The 16,170-nt window shown below is 45.1% G+C and overlaps 2 protein-coding genes across 4 annotated transcripts in view; one reads left to right on the top strand and one right to left on the bottom strand.

The window, feature by feature from the left end:
• Positions 1–12,850, bottom strand: part of PPIL6 (peptidylprolyl isomerase like 6) — a 34,898-nt gene extending 22,048 nt beyond the window's left edge. Inside the window, exons 1-5 of one of the 2 annotated variants that reach the window (XM_068551312.1) lie at positions 12,555–12,850; positions 9,640–9,735; positions 6,330–6,518; positions 3,180–3,242; positions 2,928–3,075 (exon numbers count right to left, since the gene is read on the bottom strand). In XM_068551312.1, the coding sequence (XP_068407413.1) occupies positions 2,928–3,075; positions 3,180–3,242; positions 6,330–6,518; positions 9,640–9,735; positions 12,555–12,656 (598 nt within the window). In that variant the 5' untranslated portion in view covers positions 12,657–12,850. The remainder of the gene's footprint in view (positions 1–2,927; positions 3,076–3,179; positions 3,243–6,329; positions 6,519–9,639; positions 9,736–12,554) is intronic. The other variant, XM_068551313.1, reaches the window with a different exon arrangement.
• Positions 12,851–13,091: 241 nt separating this feature from the next.
• Positions 13,092–16,087, top strand: SMPD2 (sphingomyelin phosphodiesterase 2). 2 transcript variants are annotated; one of them, XM_068551311.1, is made up of 10 exons: positions 13,092–13,297; positions 13,502–13,598; positions 13,714–13,790; positions 14,145–14,238; positions 14,387–14,476; positions 14,721–14,803; positions 14,931–15,063; positions 15,159–15,263; positions 15,445–15,598; positions 15,709–16,087. In XM_068551311.1, the coding sequence occupies exons 1-10, from the start codon at positions 13,248–13,250 to the stop codon at positions 16,071–16,073; spliced, it is 1,248 nt and encodes a 415-aa protein (XP_068407412.1). In that variant the 5' UTR covers positions 13,092–13,247; the 3' UTR covers positions 16,074–16,087. The 2 variants fall into 2 exon arrangements, with proteins under 2 accessions (XP_068407412.1, XP_068407411.1); XM_068551310.1 differs by having other exon boundaries at positions 15,706–16,087.
• The last annotated feature ends 83 nt before the right edge of the window (positions 16,088–16,170 follow it).

The raw sequence follows: 16,170 nt of genomic DNA, 5'->3' as shown, positions 1-16,170 counted from the left end.
GAGTTTTGCATCTGTATTTATCAGTGATATTAGTCTGTAATTTTCTTTTTTTGTAGTATCTTTGTCTGGTTTTGGTATCAGGGTGATGGTGGCCTCGTAGAATGAGTTTGGGAGTGTTCCTTCCTCTGCAGTTTTTTGAAAGAGTTTGAGAAGGATGGGTGTTAGCTCTTCTCTAAATGTTTGATAGAACTCACCTGTGATGCCATCTGGTCCTGGACTTTTGTTTGTTGGAAGATTTTTAATCACAGTTTCAATTTAATTACTTGTGATTGGTCTGTTCATATTTTCTATTTCTTCCTGGTTCAGTCTTGGAAGGTTATACTTTTCTAAGAATTTGTCCATTCCTTCCAGGTTGTCCATTTTATTGTCTTGTAGTAGTTGCTTGTAGTAGTCTCTTAGGATGCTTTGAATTTCTGCGGTGTCTGTGGTAACTTCTCCTTTTTCATTTCTAATTTTATTGATTTGAGTCCTCTCCCTCTTTTTCTTGATGAGTCTGGCTAAAGGTTTATCAATTTTGTTTATCTTCTCAACCAGCTTTTAGTTTTATTGATCTTTGCTATTGTTTTCTTTGTTTCTATTTCATTTATTTCTGCTCTGATCTTTATGATTTCTTTCCTTCTACTAACTTTGGGTTTTGTTTGTTCTTCTTTCTCTAGTTCCTTTAGGTGTAAGGTTAGATTGTTTATTTGAGATTTTTCTTGTTTCTTGAGATAGGATCGCATCGCTATAAACTTCCCTCTTAGAACTGCTTTTGCTGCATCCCATAGGTTTTGGATCATCACGTTTTCATTGTCATTTGTCTCTAGGTATTTTTTGATTTCCTCTTTGATTTCTTCAGTGATCTCTTGGTTATTTAGTAACATATTGTTTAGCCTCCATGTGTTTGTGCTTTTTACATTTTTTTTCCCTGTAACTGTTTTCTAATCTCATAGCATTGTGGTTGGAAAAGATGCTTGATATGATCTCAGTTTTCTTAAATTTACCAAAGCTTGATTTGTGACCCAAGATGTGATCTGTCCTGGAGAGTGTTCCATGCGCACTTGAGAAGAAAGTGTAATCTGCTGTTTTTGGATGGAATGTCCTATAAATATCAATTAAATCTATCTGGTGTATTGTGTCATTTAAAGCTTGTGTTTCCTTATTAATTTTCTGTCTGGATGATCTGTCCATTGGTGTAAGTGAGGTGTTAAAGTCCCCCACTATTATTGTTTTACCGTCAATTTCCTCTTTTAAAGCTGTTAGCATTTGCCTTATATATTGAGGTGCTCCTATGTTGGGTGCATATATATTTATAATTGTTGTATCTTCTTCTTGGATTGATCCCTTGATCATTATGTAGTGTTCTTCCTTGTCTCTTGTAACATTCTTTATTTTAAAGTGTATTTTATCTGATATGAGTATTGCTACTCCATTACTACTCCAGCTTTCTTTTGATTTCCACTTGCATGGAATATCTTTTTCCATCCCCTCACTTTCAATCTGTATATGTCCCTAGGTCTGAAGTGGGTCTCTTGTAGACAGCATATATACAGGTCTTGTTTTTGTATCCATTCAGCAAGCCTGTGTCTTTTGGTTGGAGCATTTAATCCATTCACATTTAAGATAATTATCAATATGTATGTTCCTATTACCGTTTTCTTAATTGTTTTGGGTTTGTTTTTGTAGGTCCTTTTCTTCTCTTGTGTTTCCTACTTAGAGAAGTTCCTTTAGCATTTGTTGTAGAGCTGGTTTGGTGGTGCTGAATTCTCTTAACTTTTGCTTGTCTGTAAAGCTTTTGATTTCTCCATCAAATCTGAATGAGATTTTTGCCATGTAGAGTAATCTTATTGTAGGTCCTTCCCTTTCATCACTTTAAATATATCATGCCACTCCCTTCTGGCTTGTAGAGTTTCTGCTGAGAAATCAGCTGTTAACCTTATGGGAGTTCCCTTGTATGTTGTCGTTTTACCCTTGTTGCTTTTAATAATTTTTCTTTGTCTTTAACTTTTGTCAATTTGATTACTTTGTGTCTCGGCATGTTTCTCCTTGGGTTTATCCTGCCTGGGACTCTCTGTACTTCCTGGACTTGGGTGGCTATTTCCTTTCCCATGTTAGTGAAGTTTTCGACTATAATCTCTTCACATATTTTCTCAGGTCCTTTCTCTCTCTCGTCTCCTTCTGGGACCCCTATAATGTGAATGTTGTTGCATTTAATGTTGTCCCAGAGGTCTCTTGGTCTTCATTTCTTTTCATTCTTTTTTCTTTATTCTGTTCCATGGCAGTGAATTCCACCATTCTGTCTTCCAGGTCACTTATCCGTTCTTCTGCCTCAGTTATTCTGCTATTGATTCCTTCTAGTATATTTTTTCATTTCAGTTACTGTATTGTTCATCTCTGTTTGTTTGTTCTTTAATTCTTCTAGGTCTTTGTTAAACATTTCTTTCACCTTCTCGATCTTTGCCTCCATTCTTTTTCTGAGGTCCTGGATCATCTTCACTATCATTATTCTGAATTCTTTTTCTGGAAGGTTGCCTATCTCCACTTCATTTAGTTGTTTTTCTGGTGTTTTATCTTGTTCCTTCATCTGGTATATAGTCCTCTGCCTTTTCATTTTGTCTATCTTTCTGTGAATGTGGTTTTCGTTCCACAGGCTGCAGGATTGTAGTTCTTCTTGCTTCTGCTCTATCCTACTCTCTTGTATTACTTTTTAACCTGGAATATTCCTGGTAACACACTTTAGATTTGTTTAGTTTAATAGGGAATTTTTTAAAAGAGTATGAATATCTTAATTCATCATTTGGCCATATAAAACATCCTTTAAATATATATATAACATCTAATATTAAATATATCTAATTCTATATGAATTTCACAAAGGCAGATAAACAAAAGTTTGGACATTTTGATTTAATGTTGCAACTAAGTTGTATTTAGGCTTTTAAACTCACCTCCTCCTTGTATCCAACCATTCCGTACCACTCGATGAAAAATGGAACCTGTGTAATGTAGCCTGATGCCACTTTGGGAAAACCCTGCTTTTCCTGTGCACAGGATCTGAAAATTTTTACATGTTTTGGGACATGTATCACAATATAGCTAAAAATAAAGATAAAAGGTTTCAAAGATTAAAAACTTAACATTTTGACAGAGATTCTCACTCCCCCCAACTTATTAAAAAACAACAACCAAAAACCTCTTACCTCAAAAATCAATCTTCCAATTGGATAAAAATCAATAGAAATGTCCAAGAACACAAAATTATGCTATTAAAATTAGAGAGAAGAAGGTAATGCAGGTCAGTGTTCTAGCAGAAAATTTTAGAAATGACCAAAAATATAATAGAATGTTTTCAGTGATAAGATGATTGACAGCATTAACAGTAGATAATGTAACAGCAAAATTAAAAGAATGACTTAAGGATCTTTGTTTCATTATACCAAAATTTTACTACCTAAATAACATGCTTTTTAAAACCCTTAAGTGGTAAAGCTCTGAATCACATTAACCTATCACACAAGACTAACAGCACATGGCCTAGATATCCACTGCATCACAAACTGGGTGTGGAAAGGAACACTGGTCATTCCCTCTGGAAAAAGCAGCAGACTGGGAATTCTTTTCTTTCCTGAGTAATTCTGGGAAAAGATCCAACATGAGCCCATGGATTTGGTTACTGTGTGTTCTGGATTTTCAGAGACTGCACAGATTAGCTGAGCAGAGCCAGGCCATAGTCTTTCTGAGCAGGAAAATAAGGCCACTATATGAATAGGAGGTACCATACCAGGGGTAGGGAAGAGAGGATGCTGTGCTTTTGAGTTATTTCATTCATGACCTCATACTCCCAGATGCCCCCAGCTCTTGTTTTCAATTGACATCCTTTCTGGTAGAGACAGCTAACATTTGTGAGCCCTTGTCTAGCCCTACAAAGAGGCATCCAAAGTGAAAACACTGTTCTCCATCACAGTAGCATTCATTTAGGGAGCAGAACACATCTAATGGAATACATTTCAACTCTTAGGCACCATTCTCATATATAAAAATGCTGCCTGATTTAACAAGTACATAATTTGCCCTGCGCTATTTCTTAAGAATCTAGGAGGCATAAATGAAATCACTTTTAGTTGTATCACTATCATTATTTTATGTCGCTCTAAGCTTTTTTTTTTTTTTTAATTAAAAGACTGAAATAGTATTGTAATATCTGGCATCCAGGAATGAAGTATTACATCCATACTTATTATAATTAATTTGTTTGTGCCTCTAAGCTTCTGTACTACAAGTTCTTAATTATAAAAGAATATGATAACTTTAGAATAAGAGGCATAATATAGTAAACTTCATAGGTTTAGGAGGAAAAAGGACATATTGCAAGTCATAATTGATTTCTGAAGTGAGTGAGTCCATTCAGACATCATTAAACTTCCCTGGGCATCAATATATTATCTTTATGTGGTTGTCAAGAGTAGATAATTCTAAAAATTCTAATGAAAAGAGAGTAAGTGACTGTGACACAAATAATGTCACCTAGCAGCCAAACCTAATTGTCTGCTATATCATTCCAAACCAGAAGCAAACAAGTCCCTGGGTTTTACTCAGCACGAAAAATCTAGCCTCTGTGGAAAAAAATCCAAGGGTTTTCTCTGGAATCTAGGTCCTCTCTCCTTACTGCCACTAATTAATTCAGGCTGTCATTATTTCTAGCTCACACTACTATAGCAGATTTCCAAATGGCCGCCCTGCCACCAAGCTTTCCCCACTGTACCCTGTTTGGTCACAGCCCTAAAATTTTTTCCGAAACACCAAAGAAGATGATGTCATACTCTTGATGAAAAGTTCTGTTGGCTTGCTTCCTTCTGGATGAAATCTAACTAACTGGTTAAGAGAGGACAGTAAGTTCAACCTTTCTCTAGTGGACCTGGTTTTGGGGTTTGTTTGTTTTTTGTTTTTTTTAAACATCTAAGCACCTTTCCTATTTGAGAAACTCCTCACAAGGTTGCACCAGCCTCTGGAGAACCTCCTCTCTTTCCCCGCTATGTGTGAGCCAGGGTGTGGGCATATAACAGAGCTCAACTAGTCAGGTGCTCCTGCCCGGGGCCTTAGATGTCTAGGAAGTGACAAAGACCCAAGGAGAGCTGAGAAGTTATGCTCGGTGAAGGCAGCATTAGGGCCATTGGGCACCCATGGCAGCATCCTGGCTGCACATTCCTGGGGCGTGACTCTGGCTATGTTTTCCTGCTGCCAGGTCTCCCTTGGTTCCTGCCTGCTTTCCAAAGTTGATTCTCCAGCCTTCCTGTCAATTGTGAGGTTACCAACATCCTTTTAATACATACTTTTTCTCCTCAAGTTAATGAGAACAGCTTGGTACTGTTGGCACCAAGAATCCTGACTGATTCTCATTTTCCCAGTGTCATTTCCCACTAATTCTGGCCTCCCTGCTGTCCCCTGCCATTCCCAGAGTACACCATGTACTTCTAGACTCCTGTCCCTTTGGGAATGAACTGCTATGAATGTTAACTTCCTCCCCACACCCTAGAGTTTCAAGCATTTTCCAAGTGCATTGTTTATTCAACAAAATATTCACAGAGCACCTCCAATGTTTCAGATTCTGTTCAAGGCAGTGGTTGAACAAGGGTGAACGAGACAAGGTCTTTGCCTTTGCACAACTCAGATCCTAGCACTGGGGCTTTATGTAGGCACAGGCCACCATGGGTGTGAAATAATTTTCAGCACGTGGTAAGTGTTGGCTACAAGGTTTCTGAGCAAAATTACATACTTTTACCTCTATTGCCATTCCACCCTGATGGCGGTCTCTTGCTCTCTGGACCTCACACTTCCTAACTGTCCTCTGCCATTGGAAACCTCCCCAATGCCATAGCTTGTCTAGTCCTGCTCTTGCCAACTATGTGTCATGCTTTAAAACGTCACCTTCTCAAACTTGCCATTCTCTAGTGCAGTAGCTGTCACTTAGGTTGTTAGAAAGTATTAATTAAAATATTTCATGCTAAAGGTGAATGAAGGATAGGCTTGACCTTCTCTGAGGGGGAAGGTCTTAATATTTTTAAATAGATGACAATTAATGCATATAAGCTTCTAGCGGGGAGTAGGAATGTTTGAACAGGGATGATCTTCTCCCGGTGCCATCTGCCTGCTGTGAGATAGGCTTGCTTTACACACCACCAAGCCAAACCCTGCCATGAATCCTTTGCAACTGGATCATAAGGTCATTGAGAACTTAACCTAGTCTCTTACTCTTTTATATTCCCTTTGCTAGGTTATCAGTAATTAATGGTCAATCAATGTAAATGCTCAAAGATTCCACTATTTTCCTTTAAAAAATTAGTGCAACTTGCCTTCGTGTCTCTTAAGAATTTGGCAGAATAATCCATAGTAAGTGCTTCATAAAGTGCAGGAGGCTTAAAATCAACTATATCCCACACTTTGTGGGCCCATTTCTGAAGATCAAGTGCATCACCCAGGAGCTGATCGTTAATAAAACACATCACATAGGAAGAATATTCCCAGATTTCATTCTTAAGTTCCTGTAAAGGAAAAGGACCAAGAAAAGGTAAAGGGGGGTGGGGGTAGGGATAGGGGGGAACCTAGCTAAACCCACAAGCCAGAGCTTGAATCAACCCTAGGGCTGAATCTTTAAAAAATATATTTTTTGCCGTCTTTCAGAAAATATATTTTTTGTTCTCAAAGGGAATTTAAGAACATTTTCAAGACTCTGACGGTGTTGAAATCAAAGAATGACCTAACAGTGATCTTTAAAATGGTACGATCTTAGAAAATAGATGGTAATCTGGTAATAAAAGTCTATGTGCATAGCATACTTGTTATATTAATTTGAAAACAAAATGCAGTCTTTTAGCTTCATTTCTGAAGCACATTTTACTGTATGCATAGTTGGTTAGGGGTCCTAAATAAGACATGGTTTTCAATGGGAAGGATGGAAAGAACGCTTTTTTGATGGAGGGAAATCAGACCAGGTGAGGAAATGCCTCCTGAGGGCCAGGAGCAGTTTGCGGGGCACACCAGGGGCCGTGAGGAAGAGAACTCACCTCTTCCATAACAATTTTTTTTTTTTTTTTTAACTCAAGTAATTTACTTATTTTTTGGCTGCGCAGCATGCGGGATCTTAGTTCCCCGACCAGGGATCAAACCTGTGCCCCCAGCAGTGGAAGTGCGGAGTCTTAACCACTGGCCCACCAGGGAAGTCCCTTCTTAACACTTTTAAGCCCTAAGCCCCTCAGAATGAAGTGCATTGGTGTTTTCATCCATACAGCACTGCCAGCCAACCTCCTAAACCTCAGTGTGTGGCCACTGAGTAATGTGGCCTCTGAGTAGATCTGGTTTATTATTACCCGGTGCCAGTCCTGGCAAAGCCATGCATCATCTGGGACAGCTGTTCTCCAATTTTAGTGGGCAGTCAGAATCACAGATTCCTGAGCCCCACCCCAAGTTTCTGATTCTGGGATGGGGCCTGAGAATCTGCATTTCTAACAACATCCCATGGGACGCTGCTGCTTCGGCTGGTCTGGAGACCGCACTTGGAGAAACACCGGTTTGGGGAACGGTTTGCCTTCAGCTGCCAGTGTGCTCCATTCCCGGCTCTTCTCTCAGGAGGAGCTCGCTTCAGATTCCTCACTTCCTAAACTTGTTCATGCTGAACTGTGAATCGCTGAGCCTATGGGTCAGTACTCCCTGGAATGTTGAAATTCATCAGGGTTCTCACATTTTACGGGACACAAAACTTTAAAAAGGGGAGGGAAAGTTTAATTGTGGATATTTTAGCTACCCTGGTAGGAGAAATGCAGTAGCAGGTACACTTTATTTGGAGGCTGAAGGTTACGTGCCTTGTCTGGGTGTCTTCTATACATGAGGAGCCCTCATCGCCTGCCTCAAGATAGCAGGCTGGACCCGATGTTTTCTAGGGCTTTCCAGCACTAAGATGTATGATGTTGCCTTTTTTTGGAGGGGGAAAAAGGGCCTTCCCAAAGGCTCTGAAGCCATCCCTCATGGTTGGCATTACATTATACTGAAGCAGTGAGGCCAGTGCAGACTAACCTCAAATGTGCTAAGAAGCACTATGTATAACATAAGACAATGCTTATGTGAAAGGAGAACAAAAAGCTGGCCTGAAGAGGAAGAAGAGGTTAAGGTGGCAAGTATCCAGGAGATGAGGGAGGAGACAGAAGTTAAGGATATGTGGGAAGAAGCAGCATTGATGACCTAGGAAGCCTCATTCAGGCCCCATGAGAAAAGCAGAGGAAGAGAACACAAAACAGCTCAAGGTTAGCAACCCAGGCTGACAAGGGTCAGAAACTGCAGAATGGAATCCACACCAGTCTTTCAGAGTATGGTGGGAATACGGAAGAGGAATGGGTGCAAACCACGAAGCGTGAAATCATGGCCTTCCTGTAGGTGGAGAGCACGATACGATAGGCAGTTTAGGAAGTTTGGTGATAAAAATTAAGAAAAACATACTGTTTTACGTAGGGTGCCCAACTGTCTGGGTTCGCCTAGGACTGTCCCAGTTTTAGCACTGAAATTCGTGCATTCCAGCAAACCCCTCAGATCCAGGCAAACCAGGACCACTGGTCACCCTAGTTGTTGTAATGATTAGAGTTAATATTTATAGAAGTCATTAGAATAGTGCCTGGCATATAATAAGCACCATAGGTAAGTGTTTGTTATGGTTCTGTTTGAATTATATAATGAAAATGTACTGTGGCTGTGAAAATGGTATGAGACTTAACATATGGTATTCTTGACTCAGTCTTGCACTGTTCATGTGACTGAGCAGAGAGTGAAGTAAAGCCGCACTATCTGCATGATAAATCACAGGACATCCTTGTGCAATCTAGCACAGGACAATCACAACTGCTCTGGTCAGGGGAAATGGGATCTCATCAGCCACTGAGAGATGGGGTTGGGTAGGGAAGCCAGGACTGGGACTCTACAGGACTGGGCCAAGGGTGACAAGCAGGAGGCGTACCCATTCTAGCCTGTCCCCCAACATGAGCTGTATCTGAGCCAGGATGCCACATGTTCCAGGCAGCACTACCAGTTAATCAGGGATGGCACCCAAGAGGAAACCAATCTGCCATCCCTGGATAAGCTCTGCCAGCCTTAGGGTCTGGAGTTCTCCAAGGGTACTGTTAGGGGGGAGAATGCAGAGAAGGAAGCTTCCATTAGGACACGGCTACCCTGTGGGAAGTTGGCGCCTACCATCAGAGCTCCCCTAGGCAACCCTACATGCTCCCCTGCTATATCTGTGCTGGACACCACTGAAACCTTCCAGAGTTAGGGCCAAAAAGAGTGCCAGACCACAGTAACCTGAGTGCCCGAGTGTCACAGGAAGTATGAGTAAGTGATATGCCGGGAAAGAAGGGTAGCCATGGGCAGGAGTAAATAGCAGCACTGAGAGTTTAAAACTTACCTTTATCATATGCTTTCCAAAAGAAAATTCTGTAAATGTTTGACTCTTTCTTAAAATCAGCTTGGTAAAATGACTGAAATAATTTAGGAAAAGTGCATAATTTAGAGAAATAAAATCTAGTTGTATCAAAATTACTGCTTCAGTTTTTCCAAACCAATGCATATGTAAATAAATCAGGCAAAACTTGGCTCATTTCCCACACCCCAAATATCCTTTACCCTTTTTTTCTCCTGTAGATATTGATCCCATGCAAATTCTTGAACAGGAACTATTATAGGGTCTTCAAATTTGGATGGATAATTACTCTTCAGACTCTAGGTTTCAAAATAGAATAATTATTTTAGAGTAAGTTCTCTTTTAAAGTAGAAATCATTCCCCCCAGTTTTTATGGGGTCTTCAGGAAGTTTTATGCAACATACACCCAAGCCACAGTCTGGCTTAGATGCCCCTTGCCAGCTCCCAGAGGCCCCTGTGCTTACCTCCAGTAAGTCCCTCCCCAGGCCATACTAATTGGTCTCTCATCTGAAGAGAATAAACTCCTTGAGGGCAAAGACTATGTCTTAGTTTCCCACTGGCCTCAATATTTGGTACATAGTGGACCATCCACACATAGCAACTGCATAAACAAATGTACAAGTGAGTTTATGCCAATAGTTTCGTGACCTGCCATGTTCTTTTAGGACCAGTTTTTCCCTAAATTAAACTCTTACTAAACCTCAGTGGATCTATGGATACTTTTAACTAAAATAAAGAAATGTTATTGCTTTAATTCACTGACATATGAAGAATGACCAAAAGGATATTGTTGTGGTTATACCCCTTGGGAAAAAGAGAAGTAAATATTAAATGTGTTTTTGTCTAGACATTGAGCATGTATTGACTTAATGTATTTTGTTTTGTCTGTATGAATCAGAGAAAATTCTTACTGGTTAACAACATGTGTCAAAAAAAAAAGTTTTGGTTCCTGTTATGTTACACTTTGCCTCCTCCTAAAGCAAGGAGGGAAGGCAGTTGAGGCAGTAACAGTTAGGCATCACCTTTCTGAGCAGGTCTGAGAAGTAAATGGACCAACAGGGAAAAGTGTCATCTGGCCACTTCTGTTGTGGTCTAAGGGGACACTGGCTTGGCATGCTTCATCAAGGGTGGATAGTCCAAGGGGGAGAAAGCCAGGATGTGAGTGTACACTGCCTTGGGACCAGAAGAGGGCAACAGCAATCTGGCCATTTCCTTCTTAGTCTGCTGTACCCACCCAACAGCTGATGTGTCCTTTTTCTCAATTCCAGTGTCTGTGCTCTGTCTGAGGCAGTCATGCAGGATGACTGCTGTTTCTGAGGGACCATCTGGAATAACTAATAAGCCCAATAGTTTTCAAATTAAGCATACTTAATCATGCTTTCTTCATAATTTGTTCCAGAATGGACTACATTATGTAATACTCTTTATAAATCTAAATCTTTCAGTTAATTAGGCATCAGGGATTGCTCACAAGTGATCATGTTGGAAATATATTCAAGGATCCTTTATTAACATAGAACTAACTGAATTTACATTCATATATTTTCATATTCAAGTAGAGCTACAGTAGGCAAAACTTAAGAAACTGAAAATTAACATTATTAATATAATAAAGATGTTGTTTTCTTGACTTAGTGTCCTCTGCAACAGGGGTTGGCAAACTGTGGCCAGCAGGTCAAAGCTGGCCCACTGCCTGTTTTGGTAAGACTTGAGAACTAAGAATAATTTTTAGATTTTTAAACAGTTGAAAAAGAATCACAAGAAGAATCATTTCATGTCCTGTGAAATTATATGCAAGTCCAATTGCAGTGTCCATAATAAAAGTTTTATTGGAAAACCACCATTCATTTACATTACTGTCTGTGGCTGCTTTTGCACAAGGACAGAGTTGAGTAGTCATGATTGAGAAGCTATGGCTCCAAAGGCCTAATAATTTTATATGTGGACTTTACAGAAAAAAAATTTGCCAACATCTTCTCTATAGTGTGGAGAAAACATGTGCCTTCAGAAAAGGAGCTAAGAAAAACAAGAGAAAAAAAATCCCTCACACTTATTAAATACAATTTGGGCCATATAACTTTGCTGATCCTATCAGCCCAGCTAACACAGTCCATAATTTCTACTTCTTTTAATGATCCATGTATCATTTTCACAGTCTTATCACTTGTTCTTTTCATCTTGATGTAAACTTCACTTATTTCACAGATCAGTCACTATTTCCTGACTTGATTTAAATTCAAACTAACTCTGTGAACTTGGAGCAGGTAAGAAGTTAGGAATTTCTTAAGATTTCTTCTATTTGGGAACATTTTGTGTCAAGTATCCAGCTGGGTACTTAGGGAGATACAGACATGAATAAGGCATTGTCCTGGAGTCTAGTGGGGTTTTGAAGGAGAGAAGCTTGGCATAATCTTACAACAGCATTTCTGGAGCAAACCCCAAAGAAGTGCTGAATTTTACATTTCAACGTTTTATACACTTCTACATTTCTGCTGCATTCGGGTTTTAGGAATGCTGCGGCATTACTGACCTGGCCTAATTCTTCCAGTTACTTAAAGTGTCTTTCGTTTTACATTGTTCTGCATGTTTACAAAGAAATGTCTGTATTCTCCAAAGCACTTCTGGGTCATTTGTTAAGAAATCCCGTAAGCACCTAATTCGATTGGAATGCAGTGACTGCTATAGAAACTTTAAAGAAAAACAACAACAACAAAAACCCTCCCCGAATGAATAGTTTTCAAAAATCACTTGGGAAAGGAGTTTGTAAAAAAAATCAGCTAGTTATAATGGTAACATTTTTTCCACAAAGTTTTAAAATCTGTAATTTCAGTTAAAAATTAATGTGGGATAAAATGTGTGTTAATGTAGAGGTAGGAATCACCTTTATTCCCAACAAGGTTCTGAACGATTCCTTCGCTAGGATCTCCCTTTAAAGGTAGCCCTTCTCGAAGTGGAACTCCCGCCTGGACCGGCCTTCGCCCTCTGCACGCTGAGATCCATCCAGAGACAGCCCACCCCAGCCGGGACATCCCCTCCCTGAACCTCGACCCCCGCCACCAGGAGGCGCACGACCGGAAGCGGGACGGGCCTTCCGCCCTTGTGGTTTCTTCGCGGTTACCTCAGCGGCGCTCTTCGCAATTTGAAAGCTGGAGCTTTTGAAGAGCCCCACCACTTTCACCTGCAGCGGCTGCTCGGGCGGTGTCTGCGAGCTGCTCGCCATGGCTGCGCGCGGGGACTCCGCGGGTCACAAACACAGCGCGTCGCCAGGGCAACCGCGCGGCCCCGCCCCCGCCGTTCGCCGGAAGGAGGGGGCCGGGGGCGGGGCGGTCGGCGAAGGCTCGGCCTTTCCTCAACTTTGTGCCTGTTGCTGTGGAGGCGGTCGAGAGGCTGGAGAGGACGCGTGGGCGGCCGCCACCAGCGACGAGCTTCGGAGAAAAGGAACGGGGACCCCACGCCTCGCGTGCTTCAGCGTGGTTCGCCGCCGCCCCCGTCCCCCCCGACCTCCTCTGGGACCCCAAGCCCAGGGTCCTCCAGCGCGGTAGTCGCCTCCCGTCAGCGCCTGATTTCACCGCAGATCGCCTTTCCGGGTTGCCGCGCAGCCAGATTGGGGCCAGCCGGCCGGTTTCCCGGGTAACGCGGGAGTCAGTCCCCGGGCGCGTGCACTTCGGGGCCGCGGCCTTCCCGGGAGAGCGGGAGCAGGGCGACCACCTGTGCGCGGTGCCCCGCGGGGAAGGCCGCCCGCCCGCCGCTGTCCCCAACGCGGCCGTCGCTGCGGAAGCCGAGCCGTCCCGCGCCGCCGAGCGTCCCCGCTATGAAGCCCAACTTCTCCCTGCGACTGAGGGTCTTTAACCTCAACTGCTGGTGAGTGCGCCCGCCGACCCGGGTCTGGGGCCGCCGCCTCGCTCGCCAGAGGCAGGAGGCCTTCCTCACAGCCGGGCCACGGCGCTCCCCTGCCCTACCCCTCGGGGTGCGGGGTGCGGGGCAACCCCTCCCTCCGGGGCCCGCACCTGGCCGTTGCTGCCCGAGCGCCCCAGCCGTCACCTCCTCTGTGCTTTTCGTCCTCAGGGGCATTCCCTACCTGAGCAAGCACCGGGCCGACCGCGTGAAGCGCCTGGGAGACTTTCTGAACAGGGAGAGCTTCGACCTAGCTCTCCTGGAGGAGGTGGGGCCGCGCGGACCTGGTGTGGAGGCCCGGCGGGAGTGGGGGCGGCTGGGGCGCGGGCGGGGGCTCCCGCCCTGGGGGAAGGGCCGGCAGGTATCATCACCCCTCCCCTCAGGTGTGGAGCGAGCAGGACTTCCAGTACCTAAGGCAGAAGCTGCTGCCCGCCTACCCAGCAGCGCACTACTTCAGGAGGTGAGAAGCCCACTGGCCCAGAAGCCTGGTCTCGGAGCTGGAAGCCCTTGGCCCTGCCAGCCCTTCCCCGTGCTTCCTGCGCCTGCCTCCCTCTTCCCCGGCGTCCCCTCTTCTGGGTGTGGGAGCGGACGAAGGTGGAATGAGGAAGATCTATCTCTTCAGGTCATCAAATTTATCATCAGGCCATCCTGTCAGCCCACGTAAAAGCCGTCGCCTTGAGCTTCGATCTGGGGTGGTACCAGCAGCAGAGGGAGAAAAAAGTAGCTGATAAGAGCTGGGAGATGGGGGAGGGGAAAGGGGCTGGGTATTTCTCTCCCTGCTTTTGCAGCTCTTGACTAGGACTTGGCTTTTCAGCGGCATCATTGGCAGTGGTCTCTGTGTCTTCTCCAAACACCCAATCCAGGAATTCACCCAGCACGTCTTCACCCTCAATGGCTACCCCTATATGGTGAGCCTGACCTGTGACCTCTTCCACCTCCCTTCCCCACCCCGCCGCCCGCTAACACATGGTAAAGGAGGTGGCCTTCCTAGGGCTGCAGGGGATGGGCAGAAAGAGGGTAGCAGTGCCCTGAGCTCCCGCCCCCTCCTGCCTACAGATCCACCACGGTGACTGGTTCTGTGGGAAGGCCGTGGGGCTGCTGGTGCTCCATCTGGGTGGACTGGTGCTCAACGCCTACGTGACCCATGTGAGTGAGGCCGGCAGTGCTTAAGGCTGGGGCAGGCGGCCTGGTCCTGGGAGGGAGAGATGGGACTCCTCCTCTAGCCAGGCTGCCTTGGGGTGAGGTGTGGTGGCAGGATCTCCTAAGGCCAGTAGGCAAGGTTCACACATATTTTACCAAGCAGCGTGCCAAGTGACAGACCCAAGCTTGATTTACTCCTGCCCTTGGGACCCTCAGTCTCATTTGAAATTGTCTCCTCTATCTTGCTCAGCTCCATGCCGAGTACAATCGACAGAAGGACATCTACCTAGCACATCGTGTGGCCCAAGCTTGGGAACTGGCCCAGTTCATCCAGTGTGTGAGCCTGGGCTCGACAGGGGAAGTGGGATGGGGTCCAGGAACCGAGGGGTGGCTAAGGCCCCACTTTTAGGGCAGAGCTGATGAGGGAAGAGTTCCTGCCTCACCATCTTGGTTCCCCCAGCCACACGTCCAAGAAAGCTGATGTGGTCCTATTGTGTGGGGACCTCAACTTGCACCCAAAGGACCTGGGCTGCCGCCTGCTGAAGGAGTGGACGGGACTGCACGATGCCTTTCTGGAGACTCGGGACTTCAAGGTGAGGACCTGCTTGATTATTGCCCCACCTACACCCCCAGCCTCTCTCCCTCCTCCTTTCCCCTGCATCCTCATTCAAGCCCCCTATTCACCTAGGGCCCTGAAGAAGGCTGTACGATGGTACCCGAGAACTGCTACGTCAACCGGCAGGAGCTAGAGCAATTCCCCTTGGGTATCCGCATCGACTATGTGCTTTATAAGGTCAGGCCTCTCCCTGCAACATGCCTTCACCCTCTGTCTCTCTTCATGGCTCACCAGCCTATCCTGATTCTTTGTCCAACTAGTCTAGTCTTTTATCAGTGGCGGCTGGAGAATGGGATACCTAGGAACTGGTTCTCTGGGAAAGGCGCGCTCAGAAATTTCTCTCTGGCTCTTTTTCTAGGCGGTGTCTGGGCTATACATCTCCTGTAAGACTCTCAGAACTACTACAGGCCACGAGCCTCACAGCGGCAGCCCCCTCTCTGATCATGAGGCACTGATGGCTACTCTGTGTGTGAGACACAGCCCCCCCCAGCACAACCCCAGCCCTACCCATGGTGAGTCAGCCCCATCCTTTTCCTTGGCCCTTCCCCACGGGGCAGCCCCATCCCTCCCTCAGACCCTCACTCTCCCTCCCCACTGCCCCGCTTTGTTCTTGGACCAGCAGAGAGGTCGCCGCTGATCAGTGTGCTAAGGGAGGCCTGGGCAGAACTGGACCAGGGCATGGCTCAAGGTCGCTGGTGGGCCACCATCGCTGGCTACGTGACTGGTCTAGGGCTCCTTCTCCTGGCGTTGCTGTGTGCCCTGGCGGCTGGAGGAGAGATCAGGGAAGTTGCTGTACTGCTCTGGACCCCCAGTGTAGGACTGGTGCTGGGGGCGGGTGCATTCTATCTCTTCCACGTGCAGGAGGCCAAGGGCTTGTGTCGGGCCCGAGCCGAGCTCCAGCATGTGCTGGGAAGGGCAAGGGAGGCCCAGGACCAGCCAGCCCTGCTCCTGGGGCAGCAGGAGGGAGACAGAGCAGAGGAACAATAAAGCTTGACACTTTGGTGGCGCTGCCCTTTTCCTTGTAGAGGCAGTGATTGGGGCCAAGGGTCGGTGTGATTGTCACAGTGTAGACCTTCAGGCTCCT

Source organism: Eschrichtius robustus, chromosome 9 (assembly GCF_028021215.1).
Source record: "Eschrichtius robustus isolate mEscRob2 chromosome 9, mEscRob2.pri, whole genome shotgun sequence".
NCBI lineage: Eukaryota > Metazoa > Chordata > Mammalia > Artiodactyla > Eschrichtiidae > Eschrichtius > Eschrichtius robustus.
The sequence above is the reverse complement of the archived record's forward strand: the minus strand, read 5'-3'. Positions and strand labels throughout refer to the sequence as shown.